The 14,012-nt window shown below is 44.6% G+C and overlaps 1 protein-coding gene and 1 non-coding gene across 3 annotated transcripts in view; one reads left to right on the top strand and one right to left on the bottom strand.

Moving 5' to 3' along the window:
* Nucleotides 1-14,012, bottom strand: part of Nup85 (nucleoporin 85) — a 31,648-nt gene that overhangs the window by 6,512 nt on the left and 11,124 nt on the right. For both annotated transcript variants that reach the window (XM_047545753.1, XM_047545754.1), the window contains exons 4-11: nucleotides 12,996-13,066; nucleotides 10,428-10,471; nucleotides 8,557-8,626; nucleotides 7,063-7,184; nucleotides 5,681-5,815; nucleotides 5,459-5,581; nucleotides 5,103-5,234; nucleotides 4,788-4,894 (exon numbers count right to left, since the gene is read on the bottom strand). In XM_047545753.1, the coding sequence (XP_047401709.1) occupies nucleotides 4,788-4,894; nucleotides 5,103-5,234; nucleotides 5,459-5,581; nucleotides 5,681-5,815; nucleotides 7,063-7,184; nucleotides 8,557-8,626; nucleotides 10,428-10,471; nucleotides 12,996-13,066 (804 nt within the window). The remainder of the gene's footprint in view (nucleotides 1-4,787; nucleotides 4,895-5,102; nucleotides 5,235-5,458; nucleotides 5,582-5,680; nucleotides 5,816-7,062; nucleotides 7,185-8,556; nucleotides 8,627-10,427; nucleotides 10,472-12,995; nucleotides 13,067-14,012) is intronic.
* Nucleotides 7,491-7,563, top strand: Trnav-aac (transfer RNA valine (anticodon AAC)). The gene has a single exon. It is a non-coding gene; the product is annotated as a tRNA-Val (tRNA).

Genomic DNA, 14,012 nt, shown 5'->3' on the forward strand with positions numbered 1-14,012 from the left:
GACAGCCTCAACAACTTAGTGAGACCCTGTCTTGAGATTAAAATATTAACGGGCTATGGATGTGGCTCAATGGTAAAGCACCCCTGGGTTCAATCCTCAGTACCCCCAAATAAATAAATAAATAAATAGGTAAGTAAGTAAATAAATAAATAAATATAAAATCTGTTGAGAGATCTCAAGTTGTCTTATCACACACACATACCTAAAGGGCAACTATATGAGGTGATAGATATGCTAATTAATTTGACTGCCATAAACACTGCACATTACAAATGTCCATGAAGATCAAAACATCATGTCTCAAGCCTGGGGATGTAACCCAGTGGTAGAGCACTGGCCTAGCGTGTGAAAGGCCTTAGGTTGGATCCACAGCATTATAAAAAAACAAAACAAAAACCATGTTTGGCCTTTTGTGGTGGTAGGGCAAACCTATAATCCCAGCTGCTTGGCAGGCGGAGGCAGGATCTTCAGTCCAAGACTACTCTGGGCAACTTAGCAAGAACCTGCCTCAAAATCAAAAGGACTAACAATGTAGCCTGGCAGTAGAGCACTTACCTAGCATGTGTGAGGCACTGGGTTCATCCCCAGCACCACACATACACAAATTCCTTTTTTTTTTTTTTTTTTTTTGTACTGTGGATTTAACCCAGGGGCACTTAACTACTGAGCCACATCCCTAGCCCAATTGATATTTTGAGACAAGGTCTCACTAAGTTGTTTAGGGCCTCAAACTTGGCGATATTCCTGCCTCAGCCTCCCTGTATGCCACCATGCCCAGCATAATAATCTTAATTCTAAAGATATGTTCAACCAGTATTTCTCACACTTGGATATACTGGGGATTGCATGTTTGTTAAAATGCAGATGCAAGCTCAGGAGGCTGAGGCAGGAAGACTATGAATTTGAGACCAGCTTGGGCAACACAGCAAGACCTGTTCTCAAAAAAGCAAACCAAAAAAAAAAAAAAAAAAAAAAGCAGGTTGCGGGTGTAGTTCAGTGGTCGATTTAGTGGTCCTGGGTTCCCCCAACACCAAATTTTAAAAAGTGGGGAGGGGAGTGGAGGTAACTGGGCAGCAAGGGGAAAGATCCCCTAGCCTCCGGGAACAGCAGCTGCCTCCCAGACTGCTAGTTGACAATTACGTCCAGAGGCCAGCAGGAGGCTATGGGAGACCACAGAGCTGAGAAGCCAAGACATGCTCCAGTCTGCTCAAATGCCACCTAAAAACAGAACAAAAGGCTACATGATATTTCCTTTAAGTTTCACAGCAGCCACCACGGCAGGTCAGCAACTACTGAAGGCCTCAGGCAAACTAACAGCAGGGCTAAAGTAACCAATTCCAAACAAAGTGTTCACTGAGGCCATCCCATCTCCATGAAGAGCCAGACAGTGACACAGCTACAGCTGAGACCTCCGCACACACATACTGGATATCTCTTAAGACAGCAGCTTCTGTGCAGGGCAGGTGGATGGCCTAGTGTCCAGATGGGCGATACTTAAGGAAAAGCACCAGAACACCTGCTGGAAACAGAACAGAGGCAGGAAGAACACCTGCAGTGAAGATGAGGATCCTGAGGAGGCAACTGTAACCTCAGTGGACAGTGTGACCCACAATGAGGCCACTGCCACCTGGCTCTAACTCGTCTTGCTTTCTGGTGGCTGTATAATATCCATGGCTGTCACTCCCTCTGCCTGACCCAGCCCTGCAGACCTGCTCTTCTGGAAATGGGTGTGAGGTCTGAATTACTGATGCACCCTACATCCAAGGTTACAAGCTGTGCCAAAACAAATCCAGAATCCAGATTCAGCAGACATTGGTTTTTTGCTGCACATCTTGCTTTTTGAAAGAAGTCCCATTGCCTCTTGGTTGAATATTTCTGGAGAACCTGAAGGGCAGCAAGAAGCTACAAACATCTGGGCTAACTCATTTAAGTGTGTGCCAGTTCCACTTCCTTTTACCAGAAAGCACGGAACTGGCACATCTCCCCAGGCTGTAGGCAGGCAGGGAGGAAGCTAAACTTCAGAGGTCACCTGACATGGCCTTCCGCCTCTGGGTTAACAGGCAAGCGCGGCTACACAGGTGCTGATAACAAACCCATGGCCCTCAGCAGGGCCTGAGAAACCAAGGCCTCTGATTCAGGACCTCTCACTACCCATTCTGTCCCCGAGGGTCTAGCAGTTGACATGGGGTAACCAGATGCCCATTAGGAAACCTCCCTTCTAGCACTTTTAAAAAGGATTCCCCTCATCTGCCTATCATGGAGCAGTCATGAACCAGCTGACATAGTACCCCAAGCAGCAAGGCTTCCCAGACCACCAACCCATTCCATAAAGACACTTTCTGCGAAACTGCTCCTGGGTCTGACCAAGTGAGCCCATGGGAAACTGAGTGTTCACAGGACCTAACTCAATCATTGCCCATCCAGGAGGCGTCTTTCTAAAACTCCACCTGTCTGAAGACACTACGTCCTGCAAGGTCTGAGGAGTTCTTTTCAATTCACTGTTCTTGTGCCAAGAATAGTGAACACGAGTTAGCTTCCTGCTCGGACACAGGCAAACACTGAGATGTACGGCCAGAGACCTTGGATCCTGTGGCACTTGTGAGGCAGAGGCACCCTGATAGGGCTGCAAGCTTAACACCACCAACTGCCATGACTAGGTGATTCAGAAAATCCACTGCTCTCCCTTCCACTTCCCTCTTTCTTCTGTCACTAGGAAGTAGGGTGTTCTCCCTATCTACAGTCCCTGCATCTAAGACCCTTGGTCTGCTCAAATCTGTTTTGTTCCTAAAATTCCAGATCTGGCTTATGAAGGAAGCCCTGGTGGGACTCACTGCTGAAAGAGAGAGCAGATGTGGTAAGACCTATGGCTTAGAACTGCTGGAACAGACACCAGTGAGGACAGATAAGGAGGTGTGTGCCTGTGTGAATACATGTGTGTCTTCTGAAGTTAAAATGACTGCATACACACTCCCCACACCAGCATCACCTATGAAAACAATACTGACACAAAACTCTTTTCTCAAATCTCGTATCATTTTTGTGAAGCCCTGGCTTTTTTTTGGCCAAAACAAGAAAAGCATGTGGCAGAGGGAAACCCTTCCCACTGTCCACATCTACTAAAACAAATCAGTTGAGGTCAGTGAGCTTGGTACTGAACAAGGCCTACTGATACCACTTCCAGCTTCTTCCCTTCCCAGAAAGCTTCAGTGCAACACCCACCCTCCAGGAAGGGTAGAATCTTACTGACTTACTATATATGAGACTTCTGGAAAGTCTTCCTTCAATTCATTATGTTTGACCCTCTCTTTTCTGTCTCACTAGAGGCAAAATGGTGATGGGACACTATTTTGGGGAAAAGACTGGAAATCTCAGCCCTGAGCCCTATTAGTTTAATACCCCTAACTAGAATGAGACTGTTGGAAAATGCTCTCCTGCAATGGGGTTGTATGCTCAGTAGATGCCAAGAACCAGGCTTGTTTTATCTAGATTTTAAATATCAAAATCATTACCTATAATGTTATTTTAAATTAACATTCCAGAAATGGAAATAGTAACAAACACTATAGCCCTCAAGCCTTAGGGAAGTCCCCAAATTCATCCAGAGAGAAGCTATTATCTACCTGCATTTGGTCAAAAAAGGGAGCTGAGACATGTGTCTCTTCCAAATTTCAGGCACTGCTAATGTAAGAGTCTTATTAAGGCACACACCTGTAATCCCAACAACTCTGGAGGCTAAGGCAGGAGGATCACAGGTTTGAGGCCAATTGGGGCAACTCAAAAAGACCTTGTCTCAAAAAAAAAAAAAAAAGGATACATAGTTCAGAGGGTACTTCTAAATTCAATCCCCAGTATCAAAAAAAAAATGGTGGGGCCTCAATAGGTGGTTAGGCCATGAGCTTACAAAGGGGCTTGCTGAAGGAGGTTTATTCCCTTCCACTTTCTACCATGTGGGAACACAATGCTTCTCTGTCCACAGCATTCAAGGTGCCACTGCGCAGAGAGCAAGCCTCATAAGACATCAAATCTGCCAGTATCTTTATTTTAGACTTCCCAGTCTCCAAAATTGTGAGAAAATAATTTCTCTTCTGTATAAATTACCCACTCTCAGGTATTCTGTTATAGCAGCACAAACTAAGGCAGCTGTTCTCTAGAAGGAAGAGTAAAGAAGAAACAGAATGCTCTAGAGATGGCTGGTGGCGACAGAATACAGTACTATTAATACACATAATACCACTGAATTGCATACCTAAAAATGGTTAAAATGACCGTCTGTGGTGGTGCATGCCTCAAATCCTAGCTACTTGGAAGGCTGAGGCAGGAGGATCTCAAGTTTAAGCCCTGTGGTGGCACACACCTGTAATCCTAGCAACAGAAGATGAGGCAGTGGGAGCCCAAGTTTGAGGACAGTCTCAGCAACTTAGCTAGATCATCTCTCAAAATAAAATTTAAAGAAAAAGCTGCATGTGGTGGGGCATGCCTGTAATCCCAGCAACTCAGGAGGCAGAGGCAGGAGGATCACAAGTTCAAGGTCAGCCTTAACAACTTAGCAAGGCCATAAGCAACTCAGTGAGACCCTGTCTCAAAGGAAAAAAAAAAAAAAAAGGGCTGGGGATGTGAGACTCGGCAGTTAGGCTCTCCTAACCCCCAATACAAAAATACAATCCCCAATACAAAACAATAAAAGTGCTGGGCATGTACCTTGTGGTACAGCACTCCTGAGTCCAAGTCCCAGTGCCACCCCAAAAAAAGAAAAACAAAGTTAAAGTGGCGGGAGTGGAGGGTCCTACCTGCATTCCTTGATCACTTGGTGGATGTCAAACTCAAAGGCTGCCATCAAGATGTTGTCCAGGGGCTCTGGGCTGCTCTCACCTCCCAGAAACATGTCTAGGCTGGACTGTGGAAAGGTGATGACCCACTCAATCCCCGCATGGAAGCAGAGATTTAGGGGAACAGTCAGAACTGCTATACAGAGAGACCCCTGGAGGGGGATGATGGGTTCCTTCAAAAAGACTGAAAGAGCCTTCCTATTCCTGGGGAAGTTCAACACAAAGATGCACAAGGAGACCCCAGGACTGCTGCCTCTCCATGAAAAGCTCACTCACCTGGGCATAGAAGTGCAGGTCAATGGGTTTTACTGTGGGATGAGAGTACAGAAGCCGAGTCACTAGGAAATGGTACCAGTTACTCAGAAGTTCCTTCTGCTCTAACAAGGCGGCCTCATCCCCCAACATGATCTGAGGAGAAAAATCCCCTGAGCTCAGCCTCCCTTGAGGCAGCTTCTCAATGGATTTGCTCATCTCAGCTGGGCCCCAAGCTTTCAACTAGAAGCCAAAAGTTCCTTCTCTCCCAGCACAGCGAGCAACAGCCCTGTCCAAGAAGCCAGCTTCTGCTGTGGCTCTAAGGGATGCCAAGCCCCAGGGAAGGCCATCAGGACCCAACCCAACTGCTTCCCCCAGACCTTGCAGAGCGACTCCAGGCGGGGGCTGGAGGCAAACGTGCCATCCTGCAGGTGCCGCTCACACTCCTCGCGCCAGCGCTGCCACTTCAGCTCCAGCTCAGCCAGCGTCTGGCTGTTGCCGGGCTAAGGGGAAGACCAGCATGAGACGCTAAGCCACCGACCCTTTGTTTCGAGAACCACCCAGAGCTCCTGTGACCCAGCAAGCGAGGTGAGTCCACATACACTGAGAATAGGCATTGTCCTCATCAGGTCCCCCAGGATGCGACACATGCCTGCAGAGGAGGGGCTGGCATCCGCCTCCTTGGACAGCATCTGTCGGGCCTCATCTAGCCGCCCCTGCAGCACCAAGACGGTCACCTGCAAGGAGATGCAGGACCATGAGTAATGGCCCAGGTCTGATCCTGTGAGGTTTTATGACTCCTCAGGCAGTTCTCTGCTCCACAGATGACTTCTTTCTTTTCCTTTTCTTTATTCCTTTTGGGGAGATTGGGGGGTGGAGGGGCAGGGTATTAAGGAGACTAATCTCAGGGATGCTCCACCCCTGAGCCACATCCCCGCCCCTTTTTTTTTTTTAATTTTGAGACAGGCTATCCCTAAGTTACTGAGGTTGGCCTCAAACATGGGATCCGCCTATCTCAGCTTCCTGAGCTGCTGAGATTACAGGTGTGCGTCACTGCACCCAGTTCCATGGATGGCTCTTCAGAAGCCATTTATCACACCAGTCTCATAGTTTTACGCCTGACCATGTTTATCAAACTGCCAGTTATAGCCCATTATAGGTTCTGAGCAACATTTAAAAAATAACAGAAAATGTAAATCAAATAAAATATTGATTTATAAAAATTTCACCTCAAAGCCAGGCTTGGTGGTGCACACCTATAATCCCAGCTACCCTGGAGTCTGAGGCAGGAGGATCTCAGGTTCAAGGCCAACCTGGGCAAACCAGAATAAAAAATAGGGCTGGGGAGGTAGCTCAGTGGTATAGCACTTAACTAGCATGTGCAAGACTACAGGTTCAGTCCCTAGCACCACCAAAAAAAGAAAGAAATTTCAATTCAAGTACATTTATGTACATACACATACTTGGAATAAATATAGCAGGTCCTCATTATCCAGATTCCCTACTTGTGAATTTACCGTCTCATTAAAATTTACTTACAGCCCCCAAATCAATACTCAGGCACTTTCCCCACCATTCAAAACCCAAGTGCGGTTGAGCACAGTGGCGCACGCCTATAATCCCAGTGACTCACGAGGCTGAGGCACAAGGATCATAAGTTCAAAGCTAGCCTCAGCAACTTAATAAGACCCTGTCTCAAAACAAAAAATAAAAGGAGCTGGGGATATCAGCTGGTTTTGTCTGATCTTCCTGTCTTCTCTACCTTAGATCCACAAAGAAATATAAGGCCTTTTCCACTAAAATGTCTATAAAGTTTTGTTTTAAGTGTTGTCTTAGAGTAGGGAAGAAAAGATATGTGTCTCCATGATCAGACCTGAGGAACCAGGCTCCCGGAGCCTGGGGGTAACCTCAGAATCACTAACCCTAACCCTGGGGCAGCAGCATGCAAGCAGAGAGGAAGGGGAGACCCGTACAAGGTCCTTACCAAGTTCCAGAAGCTCTCGTGTTTACTTGGGTTCTCACTGCCCAGAACATCTGCTGACAAACTGTCCACCTCGCACACGTGGAGTCGAACCCAGTCGAGGAGATGGAGGAGGAGAGGGCCAGCTGGGAGGAGAGAGTCTCATCACACACAAAAACCTCAGTTGTCTGCAGCAAGTTCTATTTTACCCGAAGTAGGGAGAATATGAAAGCGGACAAGATGATGTTCTAGGAGGGACTTATCCTTCCTAAGCAGGCACACGTGGCCCCACATCAAGTGCTGTGCTCAGAAAAATTAAGTGAGACTTTTACAAAATCCTCCCTGTGCCAGGCAGCTTCATCCTTCACTGAATCCTGGAAAGGGTTGAAGCTGGGATACAGACCTCATCACCGCACAGCCAGATTCTTCACAAAAATCTAATGGCGAGGGCTGGGGATATGGCTCAGTTGGTAGAGTGCTTGCCTAACATGCACAAGGCCCTGGGTTCAATCCCCAGCACCACCAAAAAAAAAAAAAAAAAAAAAAAAAAAATCTAATGGCTACCTAGTTAATGGCCATTTAGGGACCAGTACTGACTAGATGTTACCTGCAATGTTGTAAAACCATAGTTTCCTCAAAACCTACTAGAAAGTAGGTATCTGAACAACTGATTTAAATTTCAGGTTGCTCAGTGTGTCAGCAGCAGAATGAATGAAATGCTACACTGCACAGAGGTTAATACTCATATATGAATCTAGCAAACAGAAACCATTACAAGAAATGAAACCAGCCTGCCACACCTCCAGAGTGCACATTCAAGCCAGGACACTACACAACATAATTCAAGATCAACACAATAGGGCTAGGGGCATAGCTTAGTGGTAGAACACTTGTCTATCATGTGAGGCTCTGGGTTCAACTTCTAGCACACAAAAAAGAAAAAAGAATAATCCCAAATAGAGATGGATCAGATACGGGGTTGCCCTGACCCTATCGTTAGTTGTCAAATTCTCAAAGCAACTTTGACTGTCACCACTTAACCCCTCTTCATATCTTTAAAACTAAGCTTGACCTGTCCATAACAAATACTAACCACCCCTTTAATGCACAATTTGAAAATCTGTTTATAAAGTACATGGGGGGGTGCACCAGGGACTGAACCCAGGGATGCTCTACCACTGAACTACATCTCCAGTCCTTTTTGCTTTTATTTTGAGTCCAGGTCTCACTAAGATACCTAGGCTGGCCTCAAAATTGCAGTCCTGCTGCCTCAGCCTCTGAAGTGGCTGGGATCACAGGTGTACACCACTGTGTCCTATTTTAGGGAAGGCACTCCATATGATTTTTTTTGTACATCTAACAAAATGTCACATTTCTTGAAGTGTCTTATAATGATTTATAACAGCTATTATGAAAAACTGGAAAAAATATTCCTAGCAGCAAAACACAATGATGCACAGGACAGATGAGCTGGAGGGTAGGGAGCTCTCTGATGTGACAGGATTATTCCAGGCTCACCTGGGGCCACTTCAATAAAAAGAATCTCACACAGGTTCCAAATAAGCTCCATCGCTGACAAAATGGAGACCTTAGGAAGAAAGAGAAACAGGTTTTAACTGATGATATTTCTGAGGTTTGTTCTTAGAACAAAGAAGGGCTTGAATCCCACGACAGTCACTCACTACTTAACAACTAACTGGCATGCCTATGGCAGTATTTCCACAGGGCATTCCATATAAAAATTTTAGGTGGTGAGTTGGAGACAAGCACTATTTTAATGGTTGTTATTTTTATTTTAATGTTCATTAGAAAAATAGAACCAGCACATCATACTGATACTATTGAATTGTGGCTTAGGAAGTGGCATTATTTGAGTAAAAGGAAGAGACGATATTTAGATAAAGACTGAATAAATGATAAAAACATACATAAAGCAAAAACTGTGAAACTGGTATTTCAAGGACTCAAGTTTAAGAAATAGTGTACTAAAGGCAAAGCTTAGGCTAGGGTACAGCTCAGAAGTATAGCATGTGCTGAGCATGTACAAGGCTCTGAGTTGAATCCCCAAAACCACACACACACAGAAAGGGCAGTGGGGTGTGGTGGTGCACACCTGTAATCCCAGCTACTTGGAAGCTAAGACAGGAGGATCAAAAGTTGGAGGCTAAAATGGGCAGCTCAGTGAAACCCTGTCTCAGAACAAAAAATAAGAGTAGGTGATGTAGCTTGCAGATCAGTGGTAAAGCACCCTAGTACCAAAAAAAAAAAAAAAAAAAAAAAAAATTTTTGAATTTAAAAAAGGCAAAGCCCCATATAATACCTAAAAATAAACCAGACCTGGACCATGCCCTTAAGAACACACAGATTTGAGGGCTGGGGAGATAGCTCAGTTGGTAGAGTGCTCGCCTCACAAGCACAAGGCCCTGGGTTCGATCCCCAGCACCGCAAAACAAAAACAAAAACAAAACAAAACAAAACAAAACACAGATTTGGGACTGGGGTTGTGGCTCAGTGGTAGAGCACTTGCCTAGCATATGTGAGGCACTGGGTTCAATACTCAGCACCACATAAAAAACAAATAAAATAAAGATATCATGTCTATCTGCAACTAAAAATATATATATTAAAAAAAAAAAAAAAAAGAATACACAGGCTCCCCAGTAATCCCAGCAGCTCAGGAGGCCTAAGGTAGGGGGATCCTGAGTTCAAAGCCAACCTAAGTGAAAACAAGGTGCTAATAAGCAACTCAGTGAGACCCTGTCTCTAAATAAAAAAATACAAAATAGGGCTGGGGGGATGTGGCCTAGAGGTTGAATGCCCCTGAGTTCAATCCCTCGTTACTCCACCCAAAAATATACACAGGCTCCTCTTCTCTACCACTCTTCTATTCAGACACCATGATCCCTTTTTCTTAAGGGGAAAATAAACACTTCACAGACCAGAGACAGGACACTATTCCCTAATGAGTATGAAAAACATTAAGAGTCTACCAAAGAAAGAAAATTTCTACAAGTCATCTTCCAGCTCTAACTAAAGCATAACCATTTGCCACTCAGCAAAAGTTCTGAGTTCATGAATTGTGTTTATAATAAGCACTGGTTCTGAAAGCACAACTCTCCGTCTCAAGTGACAACTCATCAATACCGTGTGGTTAGGATTTATATTTTTCCTAAGAACTGAAAACTCATACAGTATTTATCAAGGAAATCCTTGTGTTCCAATGTGCTAGACCCTGAAGGATGTCTAGCAGGATCCCTGTCACCCCAAGTGGTTGCCCACAGACCTGGAAAAAAGAAAGGCTTCTGCCGTAACAGTGACTACAGAACAATCATACATGGGTCCTGAGGACAGACACAGTGGTACCAATATGATAGGCAGTTCCCCCTTACCTGGCTGCTGAACTGGCGACCACTGGCTGGATCTTTGGCAGCAACTAATAAAACACAAAACATTTTAAGTGAGCGATGGAAATGAAACTCTTATTCCCACTGTTCTAACTTCATCCATCAGGTTCTATAGCTTGTGCCTGTGTTTCTTTTAATGTCCACCATTTTCTAGATATTGTTTGGTACTAGAAATTGAACCCAGGGGTGCTTTACAACTGAGCTACATCCCCAGCTCTTGTTTATCTTTTATTTTGAGAGAGGATCTCACTAAGTTGCTTAGGGCCCTGCTAAATTAATGAGGCTGGCCTGGAACCTAGGATTCTCTTGCCTCGGTCTTCCAGGTGGCTGGGATTATAAGTGTATGCCACTGTGCCCTGCTCTATCTGGTTTTTTTTTGTTGTTTTTTTTTGTGTGTGTGTGTGGTACTGGGCATTGAACCCCCCAGGGTCTTGTGCTTATACTTGCAAGGCAAGTTCAACTGAGCTACATCCCCAGCTCTCTACATGTTTTTTGAGGCCCCGTATCCCTTTGTTATACTTCACTGACTCTCAAACAAAACCCCTCAGGCTATAAACAGTATTTTCAACTATAATGCAGCCACCTTAAATGCTTCTGATTCCAGGTTTGGTGGCACACACTATAATCCCAGCTACTTAGGAGGCTGAGGCAGACCCTATGTCCAAAATAAAAAAGGGCTGGGGATATAGCTCAGTGACAGAGTACTTGCCTAGCATGTACGAGGCCCTGGGTTCCATCCCTGGCACCACCAAAAAAAAACAAAAACAAAAAACCAAAAAAAAAAAACCTCTATGATACCATTTGGATGTGAGGTGTCCCCCAAAGCTCACATGTGAGACAATGCAAGAAGGTTAAGAGGAGAAATGACTGGGTTACCACAGCCTTAACCCTTAACCCAGTCAGTGAACTAATCACCTTATGGGATTAATTGAATGGTACCTGGAGGCAGATGGGATGTGGCTGGAGGAGGTAGGGCATTGGGGGTGTGTCTTTTGGATATATATTAGTATCTGGCAAGTGGAGATGTCTCTCAGCTTCCTGATCATCATTTGAGTTGTTTCCCTCCACCACACTCTTACACCATGTTGTTCTGCCTCACCTCAAGTCCTGAGGAATAGAGCCAACTATCAATAAACTTAGACCTCTGGTTATCACGGTGGAGCACGCCTGTAATCCCAGAGGCTCTGGAGGCTGAGGCAGGAGGATCGCAAGTTCAGAGCCAGCCTCGGCAAAAGCAAGGCACTAAGCAACTCAGTGAGACCCTGTCTCTAAATAATATACTAAATAGGGCTGGGGGTGTGGCTCAGTGGTTGAATGCCCCTGAGTTCAATCCCCAGCACCCAAACAATAAACAAACAAACAGACCTCTGAAACCATGAGCCCTCAAACCTTTCCTCCTTTACAAATGTTCTGTTTGGGTCTTTTAGTCACAGCAGTGAAAAGTTGACTAAAGAGACTTCATGTTACATAAAGCTCTAAAGACTATAATCTCAGCATCTTGGGAGTATGATGGAGGAGGACTGCAAGTTCCAGGCCAGCCGCAGCAATTTAGCAAGACCCTGTCTCAAAATAAAAACTAAAATGCAGGTAACGTTACAATATAACTCAAGTGTTTTATAGTAGTTCCTCCTGCTTAAAACATTTGAACTATTACTATCTCTGTCTAGTCCATTCCGTGATAAGACAGAGATGTTCGGTCTCAAACATTTTTCCTTGAGTATTACCATGAAAGTTGTGCTACCAACTTGTGTGACAACATTGTGTTTCTTGAAGAGGGAAAAATAAATAAATAAATAATTAAATTTTTAAAGAGGCCTGGGGATGTGGCTCAGTGGTTAGGCACCTCTGGGTTCAATCCAAGTACCAAAATAAATGAATAAATAAAGACTCATCTGGGGCTGGGGAGATAGCTCAGTCGGTAGAGTGCTTGCCTTATAAGCACAAGGCCCTGGGTTCGACCCCCAGCACCCAAAAAAAAAAAAAAAAGGCTCATCTGGGTACTAACAAATCAGGTAACTATCATGGCTATGGTGACCTTAAATCAACAAGGTCGGGCTGGGGATATAGCTTAGTAGGTAGAGTGCTTGCTTTGCAAGCACAAGGCCCTCGGTTCAATCCCCAGCACCGCCAGGAAAGAAGAAAAAAAAATTCAACAAGGTCAGAGAATGGGAGTGTAATTTTCAGAGAGGTTAATTTAGCTCATTAGCCTTCCACCTGCCAATAAGTCATTCAACTCTCAATATGTTTTAATTTGAAAAACATCCTTTAGACTGTTATCAAAATATTAGGGATTGTCAGGAGACTGAGGCAGAAGGATCCCACATTCAAAGCAGTCTCAACAATTTAGCAAGGTCTTAAGCAATTCAGTGAGATAAACAGAACACAAAAAAGGGTTAGGGATGTGGTTCAGTGGTTAAGTGCCCCTGGGTTTGATCCCTGGTACTAAAAAAAAAAAAAAAAAAAAAAAACTGGAATGTCAGACTTTAATTTGTAGTATTTACAGCCAGTTAGTACTGTGAATATGACCACACACACACACAACAAAATTCTTACTTGCAAACTGGTGCATTTCCTCCATACAGGCTCTTATGACTGATCGATAGTTTTTACTCACTCGAACCAATCTACAAAAAATAAAATGACATATACAAGATGAGCTTGGAACATCTTGCAGTACCAGAAAGCAAGGGAGCACTCAAATCACAAAGGAGTTTACTGGAAAAAAAAGAAAAAAAGGCAGCCAGGCATGGTGGCCCACGCCTATAATCCCAGCGGTTTGGGGGGCAGAGGCAGGAGGAGCTTGAGTTCAAAGCCAGCCTCAGCAATGGCGAGGCACTAAACAATTCCATGAGATCCTGACTCTAAATAAAACAGGACTGGGGTTGTGGCTCAGTGGTTGAGTGTTCCTGAGTTCAATCCCCGGTACCCCTGCCCCCCGACCCCCCACCCCCGTCAAAAAAAAAAGCAGCAGCCAACCTGAAAAAGATTCACATACTCCAAAGCTGGAGCAATCTGAACGACAAAATAAATAATTGTGATATAATCATAGGATAAAAGAAACATGAGTTTACACTAATGTTTATCATCCCAGATGATTTGGAGGGGGGTTGTTTTGGGGTTTGTTTGTTTTTTTTTTTTTTTAGTTTGTAAATGGACACAATAATATTTTTTTATATGGTGCTGAGGATTGAATACACATGCAAGGCAAGTGCTCTACCACTGAGCTACAGCCCCAGCCCTTGTTTTTGTTTTTGTACTAGGGATTAAACACAGGGGTGCTTTACCACTAAGCCTCATCCTCAGCCCTTTTGTTCTTTTATTTTGAGACAGTCTTGCTAAGTTTCTTAGGGTCTCCTTAAATTACTGAGGTTGACCTGGAACTGGAATTCTCCTGCCTCAGCCTCCAAGTTGCTGGGGTTACAGGAGTGCACCACTGCGCCTGGCTGTATTACTACTACAGCTGAGACAGGCTGGTGGACACTAAAATTAGTGGGTGAAAAATCTGAGGAGAAATAGGATTTGTACAGTCCCAAAATTTCCCCCTTAATATATAGGTGAGCAGTCAGGGAA

The sequence above is a fragment of the Sciurus carolinensis genome, chromosome 3, assembly GCF_902686445.1.
Source record: "Sciurus carolinensis chromosome 3, mSciCar1.2, whole genome shotgun sequence".
Classification (NCBI taxonomy): Eukaryota; Metazoa; Chordata; class Mammalia; order Rodentia; family Sciuridae; genus Sciurus; species Sciurus carolinensis.